The 16,070-nt window shown below is 32.0% G+C and overlaps 1 protein-coding gene across 1 annotated transcript; it reads left to right on the top strand.

Moving 5' to 3' along the window:
* The first annotated feature begins 9,774 nt into the window (after positions 1 to 9,774).
* On the top strand, positions 9,775 to 10,582 carry LOC131030683 (17.6 kDa class I heat shock protein-like). Its single transcript, XM_059212765.1, has 3 exons — positions 9,775 to 9,817; positions 10,128 to 10,187; positions 10,308 to 10,582. Exons 1-3 carry the CDS (start codon positions 9,775 to 9,777, stop codon positions 10,580 to 10,582), a joined length of 378 nt encoding a protein of 125 aa, XP_059068748.1.
* The last annotated feature ends 5,488 nt before the right edge of the window (positions 10,583 to 16,070 follow it).

Raw genomic sequence — 16,070 nt, 5'->3', positions numbered from 1 at the left:
CAATCGATCTCAAAATAGTGAAAAATATATGAATGCAACTCAAGAAGTGCCAAATAGTGAATGTGAATGTGAATGAGAATATAGTTTGTCTTTTAAAATATCTATGCAGTTCTAAATTCGTATTATTATTTCTATAAGAATTTGTATATAGTTTGCACATGAGATCAGGGGTCTACTTTGCACGTGTCTTTCTTCAAATTTATAGTTGAAAACTTATTTCTGTTTTATAGTGCTCCACCTTCATTTCTAACAGAATCTCACATTCAAATGCACGTGGCATGAAAATTAAACACATAAACAACTTTCACAACAAATCTTGACTCATTACAAGCATAGCTTCAATCTAGGATCATGACTAGTTCTTCTGAATGAACTTCCTCAAGGAACTTCATGAGAATTCACAAAACACAAGCATGGGGTCTTGGAATTTTCATCCCTTTTACAACACATAGTGATGAAATGACAACAAACACCCTTCCAATCATACCAATACAGTGCGTTTTTGTTAGACTTTCAAATTTCTGAAACGACAAACTTCTCTTTAGACCTATGAAGAATATTTTTTATTGATCTTGTTTTAACCCATCCAAGGGAAGGCATCACACATATTCTACAAGAACTTAGGAGGATATTCAAATAGGTTTTAACTAGAGAAGATCCAAAATAAAATATTCATTAAACAAACCCTCATGAAACTATGTTGTTAAGACTGACCCATTGTGAAATGCAAAGAACAATCATTAATAACATTCTTAAAACAAATAACTAAGACAATTGATTTAGTGAGATTGAAGATAATATAGATACAAACTTTTCCTCTATATTTCCTCAAGATCCAATGGTGGAAAATAAATTTTTGGATTTTTTTCAAAAATCGGTAACCCTAGTTTTTGAAAATAACAGTTTGTACAAAAATTGCTCTAACTCACTCAAATCTTAATGAAATTACACCAGACTAGAAGAATTAAAAATTCAATACATTCTTTTTTCATTTCCAATTGATTTTAGGCTAGTAACAATCTGTACTAGGTTGTATAGCATAATTTACAGTCAATTTTCACAGAAAATACAAGAATAAAATGTGCAAAATGACGTGCCTTCTTCATTCAATGATTCCCCAACCTCTCTAATCCTGAAATTTGAGTTGGGATTATATATTTATGCATTTAAAAAATAAATTAACTGACCAACTAATCAATCAATTAATTCATTAACAATTACAATAAATGTGACAACTTTTAATGCAACATCGACAACTTGGTCTCAAACCTTCCAAAATGGATCAAAATAATCCCAAGTGGTCTTAAGTGACCTTATTTGACCCCCAAAAAAAACTAGACAACCTAAAAACCAAAAGTGACAATATGCATTCTTATGAGGCTCCTGATGCCCCTACATCATACACCCAAGGGGAACAAAACAACTCAAGTCCCACTTGACTGTAGGTCTACAACATAAGATCTATGCTTGATAATATCATCTTTATTCATCCACATAGCATCATCCATGGGAAAATCCCTCCACTTGACCAAAAACTAGAAATGTATCTTCTTACTTGTCTTCCTTAGTTCTTTGGTATCAATGATACACGCCAACTCCAAAGGTAAAACTTCTACCCAATCAGAATTTAATATGTCATCTAGAACTTGTATTTCATCATACTTCTAAGGTAGGAGAAATCAGAGGATCATCTCAAATTATGTTCTTCTCTTCTTCTTCTTCCAATTGTATTGCATTAGTAGCTTCAAAACCTCACCATGCATGTATTGGATTGCTTTGAGTTATTTAACCTACATTTGTTGGATTTACGACTCCTCTTGTATTTTCTACTTCTGATCTATTTCTCATCAGTGAGATTCTAAATTTTAGTCTCTCATTCATAGGTATCCTCAATACTATACATTAGAGCATTCTTGTCTAGTTTGAGTATATGGTGTCTTTGTGCCTTTATCTGAGTTCCTCTAATTAGTTCTATACTTTTCGTGGCTCCTTGTGGAACTGAAAGGCATATTGGAACTTCATTGTTATAGATGCCAAGTGTCCATGTTCCTTAACGTGGTAGCATGTCCAACCCAAGATATGGAGCTTCCTTCTTGTCTCTTCATTGGTATCTTATGCAGGTGTTGTTTGGAATTCTACCTCTTTCCCTTTTTTTAATTTTTTCCCTATGCATGCTATCCTCTTGGCTAGTTCACTTCCTTCTCCTGTGGCTCATTTGGATACTCTACATTTTTCACACCCTGATGGGTTTTCCAAATGGCCTTTTCTTCTTTTCTCATGGCAATCATCCTTTGCCTTCTTCTTCTCTGAATAGTAATCTTTATGGGACACTTCACCATCTTTCTCATTGGCGAATGGGAGCAAACATTTTCTTGGTATTCTTTCTCAAGGTACTATTTCATTTTTCATTCAAACTATAATTTTACTATCAAACTCTTTATCTAATCTTGTCTTATTGAGTTTCATATTCTACTGCATCTTTCTATCTCTTCTCTTTTCTTGAATTCTTTTTGTGATACCTCACCTAGGTCTTCTTTCATTTTCCTTACTACCTAGTCTTTTGGCATCTAGGGTCTTCATTTCAACCTATCATATGAAAAAATACACAAACATCCAAATCTTCCTATTCCTATATCTTTGGGCATTGATACCAAAAATAATGCAAAGAAAAAAACTTTAATCAGATTTCAAATGGACACATTTCATTTACTGGTTCAACAATGACCACAACTAGGTTCATGCTAATGTGCCCTAGACACTAATGAGAACATCTATTTAAAATTAAATGCAACACACCAACCTTGGACTTTTCTAACTCCCTCTCATCATATTTTAATGGTTTACAAATATTTACTTCACAAAACAACACAATAACACATTTCCCACTTGGATGCTCCTTCATTTCCTAAGCCAAACATGTTCTTTCAAGCCTAATATAAGTGCAGACCAACAAATTGATTCAAAAATTAAAATAACATTCTTTTAAAGCCTTAAAAAATAATGCCAAGAAACTATCACAACAATACTACCATTATCTTACCCCCAAAAAACAATACTTGCATTAAAACCCTCATGAATTGGGTTCTTGCAGCAATTTCAGATCTTCTGCCAAGGACAACTTCTACAAAACAAAATATTAGGCCATTTCATTTGGAGAGATTTTATATAACATGAAAGAATAACTTTCCACCATTTTTTAACAAAAACAAAGATATGTTTTTTTAATGCTTGCTGAAATCCCTAGTTTCTAAACAAAACAATTTGCATAAAAATTCTAACTCACTCAAATCTTAGTGAAATTACACCAAACCCAAAGCACTCAAATCTTAGTTAAATTACACCAAACCCAAAGCATTAGAAATTGAAGACATTATTATTTAATTTATACTCAATTTCAAGCTATTACCAATCCATACCAGTCCGTACACACAATTTACAGTCAGTTTCCACAGAAAATACAAGAATAAAATGTGCAAAATGATGTGTCTTCTACAATCAATGGTTCTCCAACCTCTCCAATACTGAAATTAAAGTTGAGATTACATATTTATGAATGGAAAACCATTTGTAGTTTCCCAATTGACATATTAACTAGGTCATTAACAATTACAATAAATGTGACAAATTTGACAACTTTTGAGCAACTTTGACAACTTTCAATGAGCATGAACAACGAATTGGTCTCAAACCTTCCAAAATAGATCAAAATGATCCCAAATGGTCTTAAATAACCTAATTAGACCTAGAAAATCCCTACAAATCCTAAAAACCAAAAGTGACAATATGTATGCTTATGAAGCTCTTGATGCCCCTGCATCAATGGTATGAGATAATTATTAGATGTCCATATTGTATACACCTTTTATGTTTCATCATATATAACACATTACTTTGAGACCCTACTCTCCTTTATGTGACTATATAAAAAAAATAGTAGTTGTAGTGATAATGAACTTAGCATGTTATTAGGAGACGAAAATATGTTATGAAGTAGAAAAAACTAAGTAATTGTATTGTATGCTTTTAAGTAGACTAAGTGATTATGGATATTCAAATTTCTAATATTCTAATTTATTTCTAATTAGATTATAATTAAGGGTATATGTAAACAATTTAAGGGAAAATCTAAAGATGGATCTATAATTTATGTCATTCTATTTGAGAATATGGACATAATTTATGCCACACATTAAGGTAGACTAGCTTTACCAAAATCTTGTCTAGTGACAACCAAAGTTGAAAAATTGTAGAGTATACTACAAAATCTATGACCACAACAAGAATTTGGCAAAGAAAGTCACCTATATGTATATGGGTAAATGGATATTGGATCATGTCTTCCAGTTACATAGATATTGTCTTTCTCCAAATTTACAATTCAAATCATATTTCTATTTTATAGGATCTACCTTAATTTTAATAAGAATCTCAATAGTGAATGTGAATTTGAATTATAGGAATTATGTAAAGATATTTGCTCTAAAACCCTCATGAACTGGGTTCTTGATTGTTACACCAATAATTTCAGATCTTCTATTCAGGATAACTTCTACAAAACAAAATATTAGACAATTTCCTTCAGAAGGATCGTAGATAACATGAAATTAGAGCTTTCCATCGATTTTTAACAAATTTCAATGGTTGGAAATAAAGGTATGTTTTTTATGCTTGCTGAAAACCTTAGTTTCTGAACATAATGGGTTGCACCAAAAATGCTCTAAATTACTCAAATATTATTGAAATTACACCAAACTACAAGAATTAGAAAGCTAAGACATTCTCCTTTAATTTACAATAAATTTCAAGCTAGTAACCATCTGTACCATGTTGTACATATAACACAATATACAGTCAGTTTTCACAAAAAATATAAGAATAAAATGTGCAAAGTGACATGTCTTCTTCATTCAACAATTCCCCAACCTCTTCAATCCTGAAATTCAAATTGGGATTATATATTTATGAATAGAAAACCATTTATAACTATCCAACTAACCAATTAACCAATTCTTTAACAATTATAATAAATGTGACAACTTTAACAATTTTACTTGACAACTTTTAATGCAACAATGACAACTTTTGAACAACTTTGACAAATTTCAACCACTTGGTATCAAACCTTCCAAAATGGTCTTAAATGACCTTATTAAACGTATAAAACCCCTAAACAACCTAAAAACCAGAAGTGACAATATTCATGCTTATGTGGTTTCTGATGCCCTGCAGCAACGGTATGAGATAATTATTAGACGTTCATATTGTATACACCTTTTATGCTTCATCATCTATAGTAAATTCTGATTTTCACAGAATTTTAATATTAGTTTGAGACCATACTCTCCTTTATGTGACTATATTAAAAAAAATAGTAGTTGTAAGGATAATGAACTTAGTATGTTATTAGGAGAAAAAATAAGTTCTAAAGTAGAAACTAAGTAATTTCATTGTTACATATCCAAATTTCTAATATTCTACTTTATTTCTAATTAGATTACAATCAAGGGTAGAGATTACAATTAAGGGTAGATGTAAAGAATTTAAGGGCAAAAATAAAGATGGGAATTATTTATGTCATTTTGTTTGGTAAGATGGACACAATTTATGTCATGCATTAAGATAGAGTGGATTTACCGAAATCTTGTTAGTGACAACCAAAGTTACAAAATTGTAGAGTATACTACAACATTTGTGACCACAACAAAAATTTGGCAAAGAAAGTTACCTATATGTATATGGCTACATGGATATCAAAACGTGTCCTATAGTTACATAGGTTTTGTCTTGCTTCAAATTTATAATTCAAATCAAATTTCTATTTTATAGTCTTTACCCTTATTTCCAGTAGAATCTTAAAAGTGAATGTAAATATGAATGCTAGGAAGGAAAAGAAAATAAAAAGGTAATAAAGTTACCTATATGTATATGGTTACGTGGATATCAAAACGTGTCCTATAGTTACATAGATTTTGTCTTGCTTCAAATTCATAATTCAAATCAAATTTCTATTTTATAGTCTTTACCCTTATTTCTAGTAGAATCTTAAAAGTGAATGTAAATATGAATGTTAGGAAGGAAAAGAAAATGAGAAGGTAAGAGAAAAGTGAACAAGTACAATGATGTATTTCTAAGGATATATATATATATATATATGGAGTATAAAATAAATAAAAAGGATAAAAAGTAGTAAGCAAGATTTTAACAAACTAAGATGGATAACCTATTACTTATAATAAGAGAAAGAGGAGGTTGTAGAGCTACATGGATATGTTTATATGTAAACATGTATACAAAGGAGTATTGTAAACCTATAATTGTAATAGATAACAAAATAAAACTAATATCATGATGGGTCAAATTTACAAATTGCATTCACATACACAATAAACACAATAAACTAGGAACAACATTGATATTGTACACAGTAAAAATATATTTGCAAATTGAGATCTCAATTTTTATTTGCAAATTGAGATCTCAAAAAGATATTTTTGACCTAGAAATTGTAGTATGGAAAAATTTGGGAAGAATGATAAAAAAAACTAACAATATATGTAAACTTATATATCTACTTACATATTCAATAAAGGAATTCTCAAGCTTTGCACACAATGTGCTGGACGCAAAGGGAAGGGACACAAAATTAATGTCGCTCCAAGGAAGAGTGTAGGATGATGGTGGGTGACAGATTATTGCAAATTGGATTAAAGAGTGGTAGATTTGTGGCATGTCAATGACTGTCAAGAGGTCAACATCGTGATAAAAATCAATTAGAAATTTTTTAAACATGCATATTAAGCTACAAGAGTATGTAATGGAATTGATAGTGTAAAAAGGTAATGAGATGGCTGTGAATAGTGTGTAGAGGAAATATGAGGAAAAAATAGTTCTAGAAGGGGTTTCAAACTTTGATTTCTCCAAACAAATAATCTATGGACAAGCTACAAGAGTATGTAATGGGATTGATAGTGTAAAAAGGTAATGAGATGGATGTGAATAGTGTGTAGAGGAAATATGAGGAAAAAATAGTTCTAAAAGGGGTTTCAAACTTTGATTTCCCCAAACAAATAATCTATGGACAATACGGTTGTCTTAGTGAAAAAGGGTTTGCATGCATGAGTAATAATGAAGGTAAATAAAGATAATAATTTACTGAATATAAAATTTAGATATCAAGAAAAAAATTATTTGCAAATTGAGAAGACATAATGAAGACAAATTAAGCTAAATATAATTCAAATAAATATTATATAACAATAAAAGTAAAAGACAAATTAAGCCAAGTAAATTACCCAACAAACCATCATAATACTTGTGAATGAATTGCTAAGACTACAAAAATTTAGTGGAAATAATATGGGTAATGATGAGACCAAAGATACTATAAAAATGTCAAGTTATAATAATTGAGCAATATGTCCTATGTGTTTGACTATGTTCAAATGAAGAAACCTAATTGAAAGTAACAAATTAAAATGTTCAACAAAAAACTAAAACTGGTGGATAAAGTGTAAGTGTAACTTGACATATATCACATATAGATATTAATAATATTTTCATGACAAATTAAAATAAAGAACACAAAAGTAAAATAGGCCAATAAAACCCTAGAAAACCCTTCTCATTTTTTATAACCCTAATAAATTTTTGGTAATGTCATAAAACCCAACTTACTCATTCTAGGACCCATAAAACTTTTGATAATAGTATCATTTTATTAATGTTTATTAATAAAAATATCATTATAAATGTAATAAACAATTTCTAGAGAACTTGCAGTATAAATAGAAAGACCCATTTATATATCCGTGATGACATATATTATTAACAAATTTCATTATCCAATAACAAAAAAAAATTATACTTAGAACAAAACATTGTGATTCCCATTAGAATTTTATGTCTTTATGAACACAAATTTTAGTGTTCATAAACACTCAACTCAAAAGTGAACCACGCATGAAAACTAGAGTAGACAAGTACCTGCAACTTTAGAGAACATCATATTTATATATCAAACAAAACCAATAAATTTTTTAAAAAATAATAATATAAAATGGAAAATGGAGATAGGTGTGCCTTAAAGATGATTGAATCCTCACTTGGGTCGACAGATATGAGTTGAAAAAGTCAAGTTGTGTGTGATGGGTAGCCATTGAAGCTATGGGTCCATACCTGCCAACAAATTGAAGGTTAAAGTAAATCCAAAAAAGGCTAAGGAAAATGGAAATGCACACCAAAATGGTTTGTAAATGAAAACCAAACCACAAGAAAATTGCAATAACAACTAGTATAACACTTATCTACCTATGTGGGAGGGAATAGACCCAAGCTATTGCCAACAAATTGAAGGTTAAAGTAAATCCAAAAAAGGCTAAGGAAAATGGAAATGCACACCAAAATGGTTTGTAAATGAAAACCAAACCACAAGAAAATTGCAATAACAACTAGTATAACACTTATCTACCTATGTGGGAGGGAATAGACCCAAGCTATTGAAGAACCGAGGTGTATCCATCACCAAAGTGGGAGGGAGACTAGTGTCTAAAGTGAACATGTTTTGGAGCAATATGTTAACTTGTAGAAACCAAAAGGTGCCTTTGTCACAAAGAGTTTAAAAGATGCAAGAATGAAAAGAATGAAAGTTGGCTCAAGTGGTGAGGAGGTGGAAGCATTTAATGATCGAATGCACAATATTTGTATGCAATGTGGTGGATGTAAGGAGAAGGGACCCAAATTTAATGCAACTACAAGGAATAGTTTTAGGTGGCAATGATCAATAAATGATATGATTGTAAGTTAGATTAAAGTGTGGTAGAGTTGTGGCATGCCATGTGGCCACAAAGACCATTTCAGACAATGTGTCATGCATGTTGTGGGGGTGAGCCCTAAATTGCAAATTGCAAATTGTTAACACCTTGGATAAATCATGTAATTTTAAAAAATGATTTTTTTTGGTTTAAGCACTAGATTCTACATGGAAATTAAAAAAATTTGGAGGTCCACATGACACCCCAAGTGCTCTCTGAAGTTATATTGTGCACATATATGCACCCTCCCCTAAAAAAATTACATATTTGATAAATAAAAACTTATAATTATAAGATAAGTTTTATTTAAATTAACATACCTATCTTTTTTAAAACTCAAGAATACCTTTTTTATATTTTATTATATTCTTATTAAAAATAAAACAACTCTTTAAAATAAATAATATAAAAAATAATAAAAGTATATTTCTCAATATATTTTTATATATTGAATTATTTAACTATTTACCATTTTATGTTTAGAATTACATAATACTTTCAAAAAAAAAATGCTAATACTTTTATTATAACAGTTCAAATAATTCTTTTACTAAATAAAATAATTATGAAACAATTCAACAACTTAACTAATGTACCTATTTTGAAAAAAACCTATAAAAAGACAATTAGATGTATTATTTTGGAAGAGGCACCATTTTAGAAATTATATTTGTTACATTAAGAATAATAAATCTCCAAACATTTCACCTAAATTTTTCTTAACATAAATATACTAAAACTTAAAAAAATTGAATGATTTTATAACTATTATTTAACTAATACTCAATAATATTTTTTTAAATTCTAAATTTTAAAGTTTAGTATTAAATTTCATTGAAATTTTCTATTGAACATATTATTGTACTCCTAAAAGAATACATCGCAAATTCATAAAGAAACCTTTTTCTACATTATAAAAATAAGATTTTAAGAAATAACTACAAATTCCAGCGTTGATGAATGTATGAATCTATTTGTCAATTATATTCCCACCTCATCTTTCTCAAAAGTAACGTATGATTCTTTCGACTTCCAGCGAGTTTACAATATTTCAGACGTTTCGCTTTTAGCAGTTTGTTTTGGTAGGCTAAATTGCAGTTTCTGAAGTTATTTAATTTCCATTGTTTAGTTAAGATTGCTAAGATTGGTTATGTTTTGGTGGTTTTTATTGGGTGTTTGCAGTGAGTGAGAAGAGGAGGTTGATAGTATTTCTATGGCACAGAGTAATAATGGTCAGGGTAGAAGAGGTGGGGTTGTGATGGATCCACTGGAAATCACACCCAACTGATCATCTGTGGGACCTCATACTCCCCATTCATATTCCTGTGGATTGGCTTGAAACTGATCAAGCTCACATCTTCAAAGCTAACATACCTGGTATTGTTAATGGATTCATGTGGGTTTTTTTTTGTTTTTTTTTCGGTAAATTGTGATTTCTCAGTATCATTTATCAAAGATTAAATGGATTTTAATGTTTTTCATATTTTGTTTTTGAAGGTTTGAAAAAAGAGGATGTTAAAGTTGAAGTAGAAAACGAGCAACGTGTTATTCGCATAAGTGGAGAGTTTAAAAAGGATGAGGTGGACATAAATGACAAATGGCATCATTTGGAGAGCCCACGTGGCACATTCTCTCGTCACTTCCGCCTGCCAGAGAATGCCATGTTGGATCAAGTGATGGCCAACATGATGAAAGGAGTGATGACTCTGACAATTCCAAAGGCTGCTGAGAGTAAGCCTAATGTCATACCAATTGACATATCTGAAAATTAACTTTTCTTATGTGATGATTTTGTGTGAGGAATAAAGCATAGAGAAAATATTCTCTATGCAATTAAAGCAAAGTTTCTGCTATTTCAAATTTATTGAAAACTACTTATTTTGAACAAGGTCTTCTTTAATGCTTTTCTTAGTTTGACATCCGTTTTTTCAAATTATTAAAAGCACAACCCTTAATGCCATATGATTCTCGTCAATTACATGTGACACGAACAATTGTCAAACTTCGTCATTATATTTCTGGATAAGCTGCTCCCAGGATTGATAAGCACACAAAGAAAGACATAATACTGAAACAAGCCATTCTTGAATTTGTTGATATATTTAGGCTCCGCGTTTCTTCTTCTCTGTTAAGACACGGACAAAGAGTTAAAATATTCAATCCAATGACCATTGGCTAAGGATATTGTTGTCTTCTAGGCGTTATTAGTGTTGGAGGTGGTATCCCTGTGGCTGTTGGCGATGTTTTGGGTGGGCCTATCAAGGCTGTCTGTTGGGTTGTGGCCTCTATGTTGCACGTTTTCCCACACCTCTATGTGGCCTATGTTTCCTTTTGGCTTCTGTTTTGGTGGCGGTTTGGGGTCTCTTTGTCCCGTGACTGTTACTACGTGCATGGCTGTGGGTTGGATTTTTCCTCCAGTTACAATCTGAAATAGGCATCTTCCTTGGTTTCCTTCTGCCATGGTGTATGCTTGTTCACAAAACCTTCCTTGGCTCTCAGCGGGATGAGAGTTTATGTGCCTCTGGTGCTAGTAGTGGTTTATGCTGGCGTCTTACGCTTAGTTGTTGTGAAAGGTGAAGATGGGGTCTCATACCCGTGTACTTGGTCAGACTTCTTGTTGGCTTTGTGTCCTTCGTGGAGCTCACTAGGTCTCCCTTTTGGAGCTAACTAGTTGAGAGTGCTTTGGTCAGATTTGGATTTCTGGTAGGGTTTCTTCTCCTATGTTTTCTTTTCCAAAACCTATGGAGGTGGTTCATGTGATTGAGGTCGATTTTGCAGATCCTTTTGTAGTGGCTTCTACGACTAAAGGTGATCCTGGTCCTATTCAAGTGGGCTATGTGGTTAGCCTTGCTCCTAAATTTTCTTCCTTAAAAACTTATGATATGGCTCTAGTTGCTACTAATCCTATCGAGGCAGTTTAGAGTTTACTAGGGTCTTGCCTAAGAGTTGGGTGACTTAGGATGGAAGATGGATCAATGGTCTATGTATGTAGTTTTTTTTTTGTTTGTTTTTTTCCTCTAAGATGGTGTTTTCTACTATTGTTGATACTATTAAGGAGGTTTTAGCTACAGATTTTGTTAGGGTTAGTCTTCGTGCTAGTTGGACAAGCTGGTTCTGTGGTTATGATCTTTGTGCTCCAATATGGGGTCACCCTAGTTGTTCCTACAAATGCTCCTTTTCAGGAGGAGTGTGATTATTTGCTAGAATCCTTACCATTGCCTTCTATTGAGGTAGAAAGAATTTTGGGGGTTCTTGGGGTCTCTTGCAGAGAAGGGAGTTGGCTCTCTCTCAATTGTAATTCACCATTGTTGTGCTTGGATTGAGTTTGGGTGTTATTACAATGGATGGAAAATTAGGAATTAGTGTTCTACTAAGTAAACCCATCAAATAGTCTAGTTAGCCAAATTACATTAAAAGATAGTTGATCCCAATAGATCTAGGCCCAATCACAAAGAGAAAGACTAAAATTCTGATTGGATTTAACTAGTTTGGGTTAATTATCCTCTTTCTTAATTAAATTTATAATGTAACTGTGAAATAAGGGCAAACCCATGAATTATTGAAAAAAACTAACATAATTAGTAAGTTACATATATCCTATTGAGCCACAAACTTGGATCTGGCAAAAAGAGATGTCTAGAACCTATTCTTAGAAGTTCAGCCCAATTTTTCGGAACTGGCGAACACAGATCAGCCTTAGTCCTCAAAATTTTCTATCATCAAAAGATGAACCCATTCATCACTACTCACTCTGTCAAAATTCCCCAGGACAACTCGAATAGGTGTTTCCTTAGGTCGAACCCTAATTTTGAATTTAACCATGAAATTGAATTGCCAAATGTAATGAAGTATTATAATAAAGTACTTCTATTCTGATGGAAAAATTGAATTTGAAAAGTAATGAGGGTTTCATGTAGAATCTCTTCATTAAACATTGATCGTGAATTCCATCTTCAATGCTTGAACTTAACTTCACTTCTGCTCCAATGCTTGATGAATGACTGATTTTTTGGTGACTTGAATTTGTTATAGTTTAATTGAGATATTGATTTCAGTTAGATTCAAACAAGAGAGGTAGACCTCCTTTTATACTTGTCTGCCTAAAGATTTGATTAAATTTGTAGAGTAGGCCACCACTATATCCAAATTACAACTCATTACTGATGACCGTCATGAGGCTTTCATTTGGGGCCTAATTAGGAGGCCCACGACAGTGATAACTTTAAAAAGTCCCCTCAAAAAAAGATATTAAATCTTGACGAATCATGAGGCTTTCATTTGGGGCCTAATTAGGAGGCCCATGTAGTGATAACTTTAAGAAAGCTCCCCTCAAAAAAAGATATAAAATCTTGGCGAATTTTTTATTTATTTTGGACAAAATTAATAATTTTTATTGGCGAATCTCTCATTTTTAAAAGAAAAATATTAATTTTATTGGCGAATTTTTTTACATAATTTTTTTTGGTAGAAAATTTTGGCGAATAAATAATACGAGTATGAATTAATTACTATTGCAAATTTAATTTTATTAAAACAAATAATTTTTTACAGAAAAGTAGAGGCCTAAGGTGGAAATCATTAATGCGTTTAAAGGGTAGGTACTGCTTAATTTAGATACTACCTTTAATTTAAATTAATCTAATAGCTTTTTTTGTATTTTGTTAGATAAAATGTATTTAAAATTTGCAATACTCATGGGGCCTAAAGTTATTTTTATACCATTGATTTGCATTGAGGTCAACAATTGAAAAACAACTCAACCCCCCATGAGCATTACAACTTGTAGGTATAATTTACCTCATTGAATGCAATGATGGTCATTAGATTATATTTTGAATCAATGGTTGCAACTAAATATTGTTGATAAAACCCTAAAGTAACTAATAATTATGATGTATTATTGGTAAATTAATTAAATTTTTTACAATAAATTCTAAAATTTTGGCAAATCTAATCCAATCATGTATCGAATATTTTGGCGATTGAAATAAAATAATAAAATAAACTTTTTGGCGATTGAAATAAGATTAAAATAAAAAAATTTAAAAATGTGGCAATTTAGGTCACCTTAAAACTTGAATTATTATCCAAATTTTAATTTCCAAATTTTAAAAAATAGCCAATTGGTGAATATTAGCCACTAAAAAAATCACAGGCTAGGGCATGGTACACTTTGGTCCTAGAAATCAAGACTCCATAATGGGGGGTAGAATTGGGGAGATGGTGAAAATGTAGGGTAGATAGTGTTAGGATAACCAATAGACAACTGAGAGGGGGGGGGGGATGAATCAATTGTCAACAAATTATGCAACTTTAAGCACACAATTTCACCAGAATGCATAAACCAAATACCAGAATAATAGATATATCAATTAAGCACAAACATAAATCACAGAACAATTACCAACTGTCAACAACACATAAAACCAAGATTTGTATATGGAAAACCCGACAAAGGGAAAAACCACAGTGGAAAGACTACCCACAATCAGATAATACTTCTGTAGTAAGTATGTGATTACAATAAGAGGGGCCTGCACATGCAAGAAGGCCAACAACCTAGTGCGCACTACTCATCACAAAAGGAGCCTCACTGACTATAAAAGAAATCCAGACTACAGTCCAGAAAGATGACTGAACTGCAAGAATAACATCTACTATGCTTGAGTACAGTTTCAGTTAAGCTCAATACCGGAGGTCTTAAACCTCTTACACAAACCCAATTCAATCACCTATGACTGACCAAAACCTTTGCATATGATTACAACTTTATTCGCACACAGATAATCCCATAACCCACATACCACGATCTAAAAAGTGATCTTACATCATATTTATACCAACCCGAGACCTAAACAATTAGGTTGGCCACCTAAAAGATAATACAATAAATCCGTTATATAATCTCACAAACCAATGATAAACCAAGTCGGCCTAAGATGAAAACAACATAAACCAAACAATAAATCCAACCAATAACGCATCAAGAGTGACAACCAACACGTTACATAAACTGGTCCATAACCTAACAGAATAAGACTGGACCTAAAATAGGTCGCCATAAACCAAATAAAACACCACCGAGCAACTGGAACACGAACATGATAACCATTCACATCCTGATAACCTTCTAGAAGTTGCACCAACACCACTTATCGGATCCATCAAAAGATCTTCAACAAAGCTCTCCTAGTAAAACCCTTATCGGTAACTAAAAGACTTACTAGAACAAATGATAGTTTTTGGATCATCAAATCCCGAACCATCTGAATGTGATACGCACTAGGAACACATGAATAACCAATCTAAACCAATTCCACAAGCCGAAACATACCAGAGAAGATCTTCAGATCAACATCGTAATCCAGCCTCTCTATCGGAACCCGGTAGACAGCAAAACAACTAGTGTTGACATCAATGACAAACATCAATGCAACACATAACCCATTCCTCCAAATTGGCAACAATCTCTCCCTTTGACTTTGATGGCAACACTAGATGTCAAAAATATCCAAGTGCCAAGAAATGCCATATATAATTTAATATTTTGTCATATGAATCCTAAATCAAAGGAAACCTTAATTTCCTTTGATTTGTAGCTAAAAACTTTACGTTTTTATTATTCCACTTAAATAATATAAATTTAATATATAATAATATTTTTTTTTCTAACACTAATTTTTAATTAATATATACTCATCCTAATATTAATATCCTTTATGTGTCTCAAATAACCAATGCCAATTCAAGATTTTTCATATTTATTTTAAGCTCCCTACTTTTATCAGCGCAGTTGCATAAAGTATTTTGGCCCTCTGCTATTGGTTTATGTTTGGCGTTTCAGAATGCCAGATTAAGATTGTAGATTTACTCTGTCAAGTAATGTAAGCAGGGAGGACACTAGCAAAAGTATTGGGCTTTACGCCTTCCCAGTGCATTTCAAAAACGTTCACCTTGTACACATCCGAACTGGTAGCAGCCATGAGACTATACTTCTTTTTAGGCATTCGTTTATGTTTCCATTATCTACCATGATTTTGCTAGGAGAATGAAGGATTGAAAATTTCATGGTTATGAATTGGTGAGGAAGGCCGAGGAGAATTAAATTTTTAACGCTGAAAGGAAAAAGATACAAGCGGTCCCCTTCTCGTATCAAGCGAATGAGAGGAATCGGGCATAGGATGACATGGAGTCTGGTTCGGTTCGTCATATTAAGTCTAGAGAAGGTAGTCAATTGAATGTTTAAGGTTTTAAGGTTTT

Source organism: Cryptomeria japonica, chromosome 10 (assembly GCF_030272615.1).
Source record: "Cryptomeria japonica chromosome 10, Sugi_1.0, whole genome shotgun sequence".
Taxonomy (NCBI): Eukaryota; Viridiplantae; Streptophyta; class Pinopsida; order Cupressales; family Cupressaceae; genus Cryptomeria; species Cryptomeria japonica.
The sequence above is the reverse complement of the archived record's forward strand: the minus strand, read 5'-3'. Positions and strand labels throughout refer to the sequence as shown.

Bases quoted from the DNA above. Each gene is read 5' to 3' on its own strand.
- LOC131030683 (XM_059212765.1), top strand. From the start codon at position 9,775: ATGAATCTATTTGTCAATTATATTCCCACCTCATCTTTCTCAA. The intron at 9,818-10,127 runs AAGTAACGTATG...TACTCCCCATTC, and splicing joins TCCCACCTCATCTTTCTCAA to ATATTCCTGTGGATTGGCTT. The intron at 10,188-10,307 runs GTATTGTTAATG...TTGTTTTTGAAG, and splicing joins CTTCAAAGCTAACATACCTG to GTTTGAAAAAAGAGGATGTT.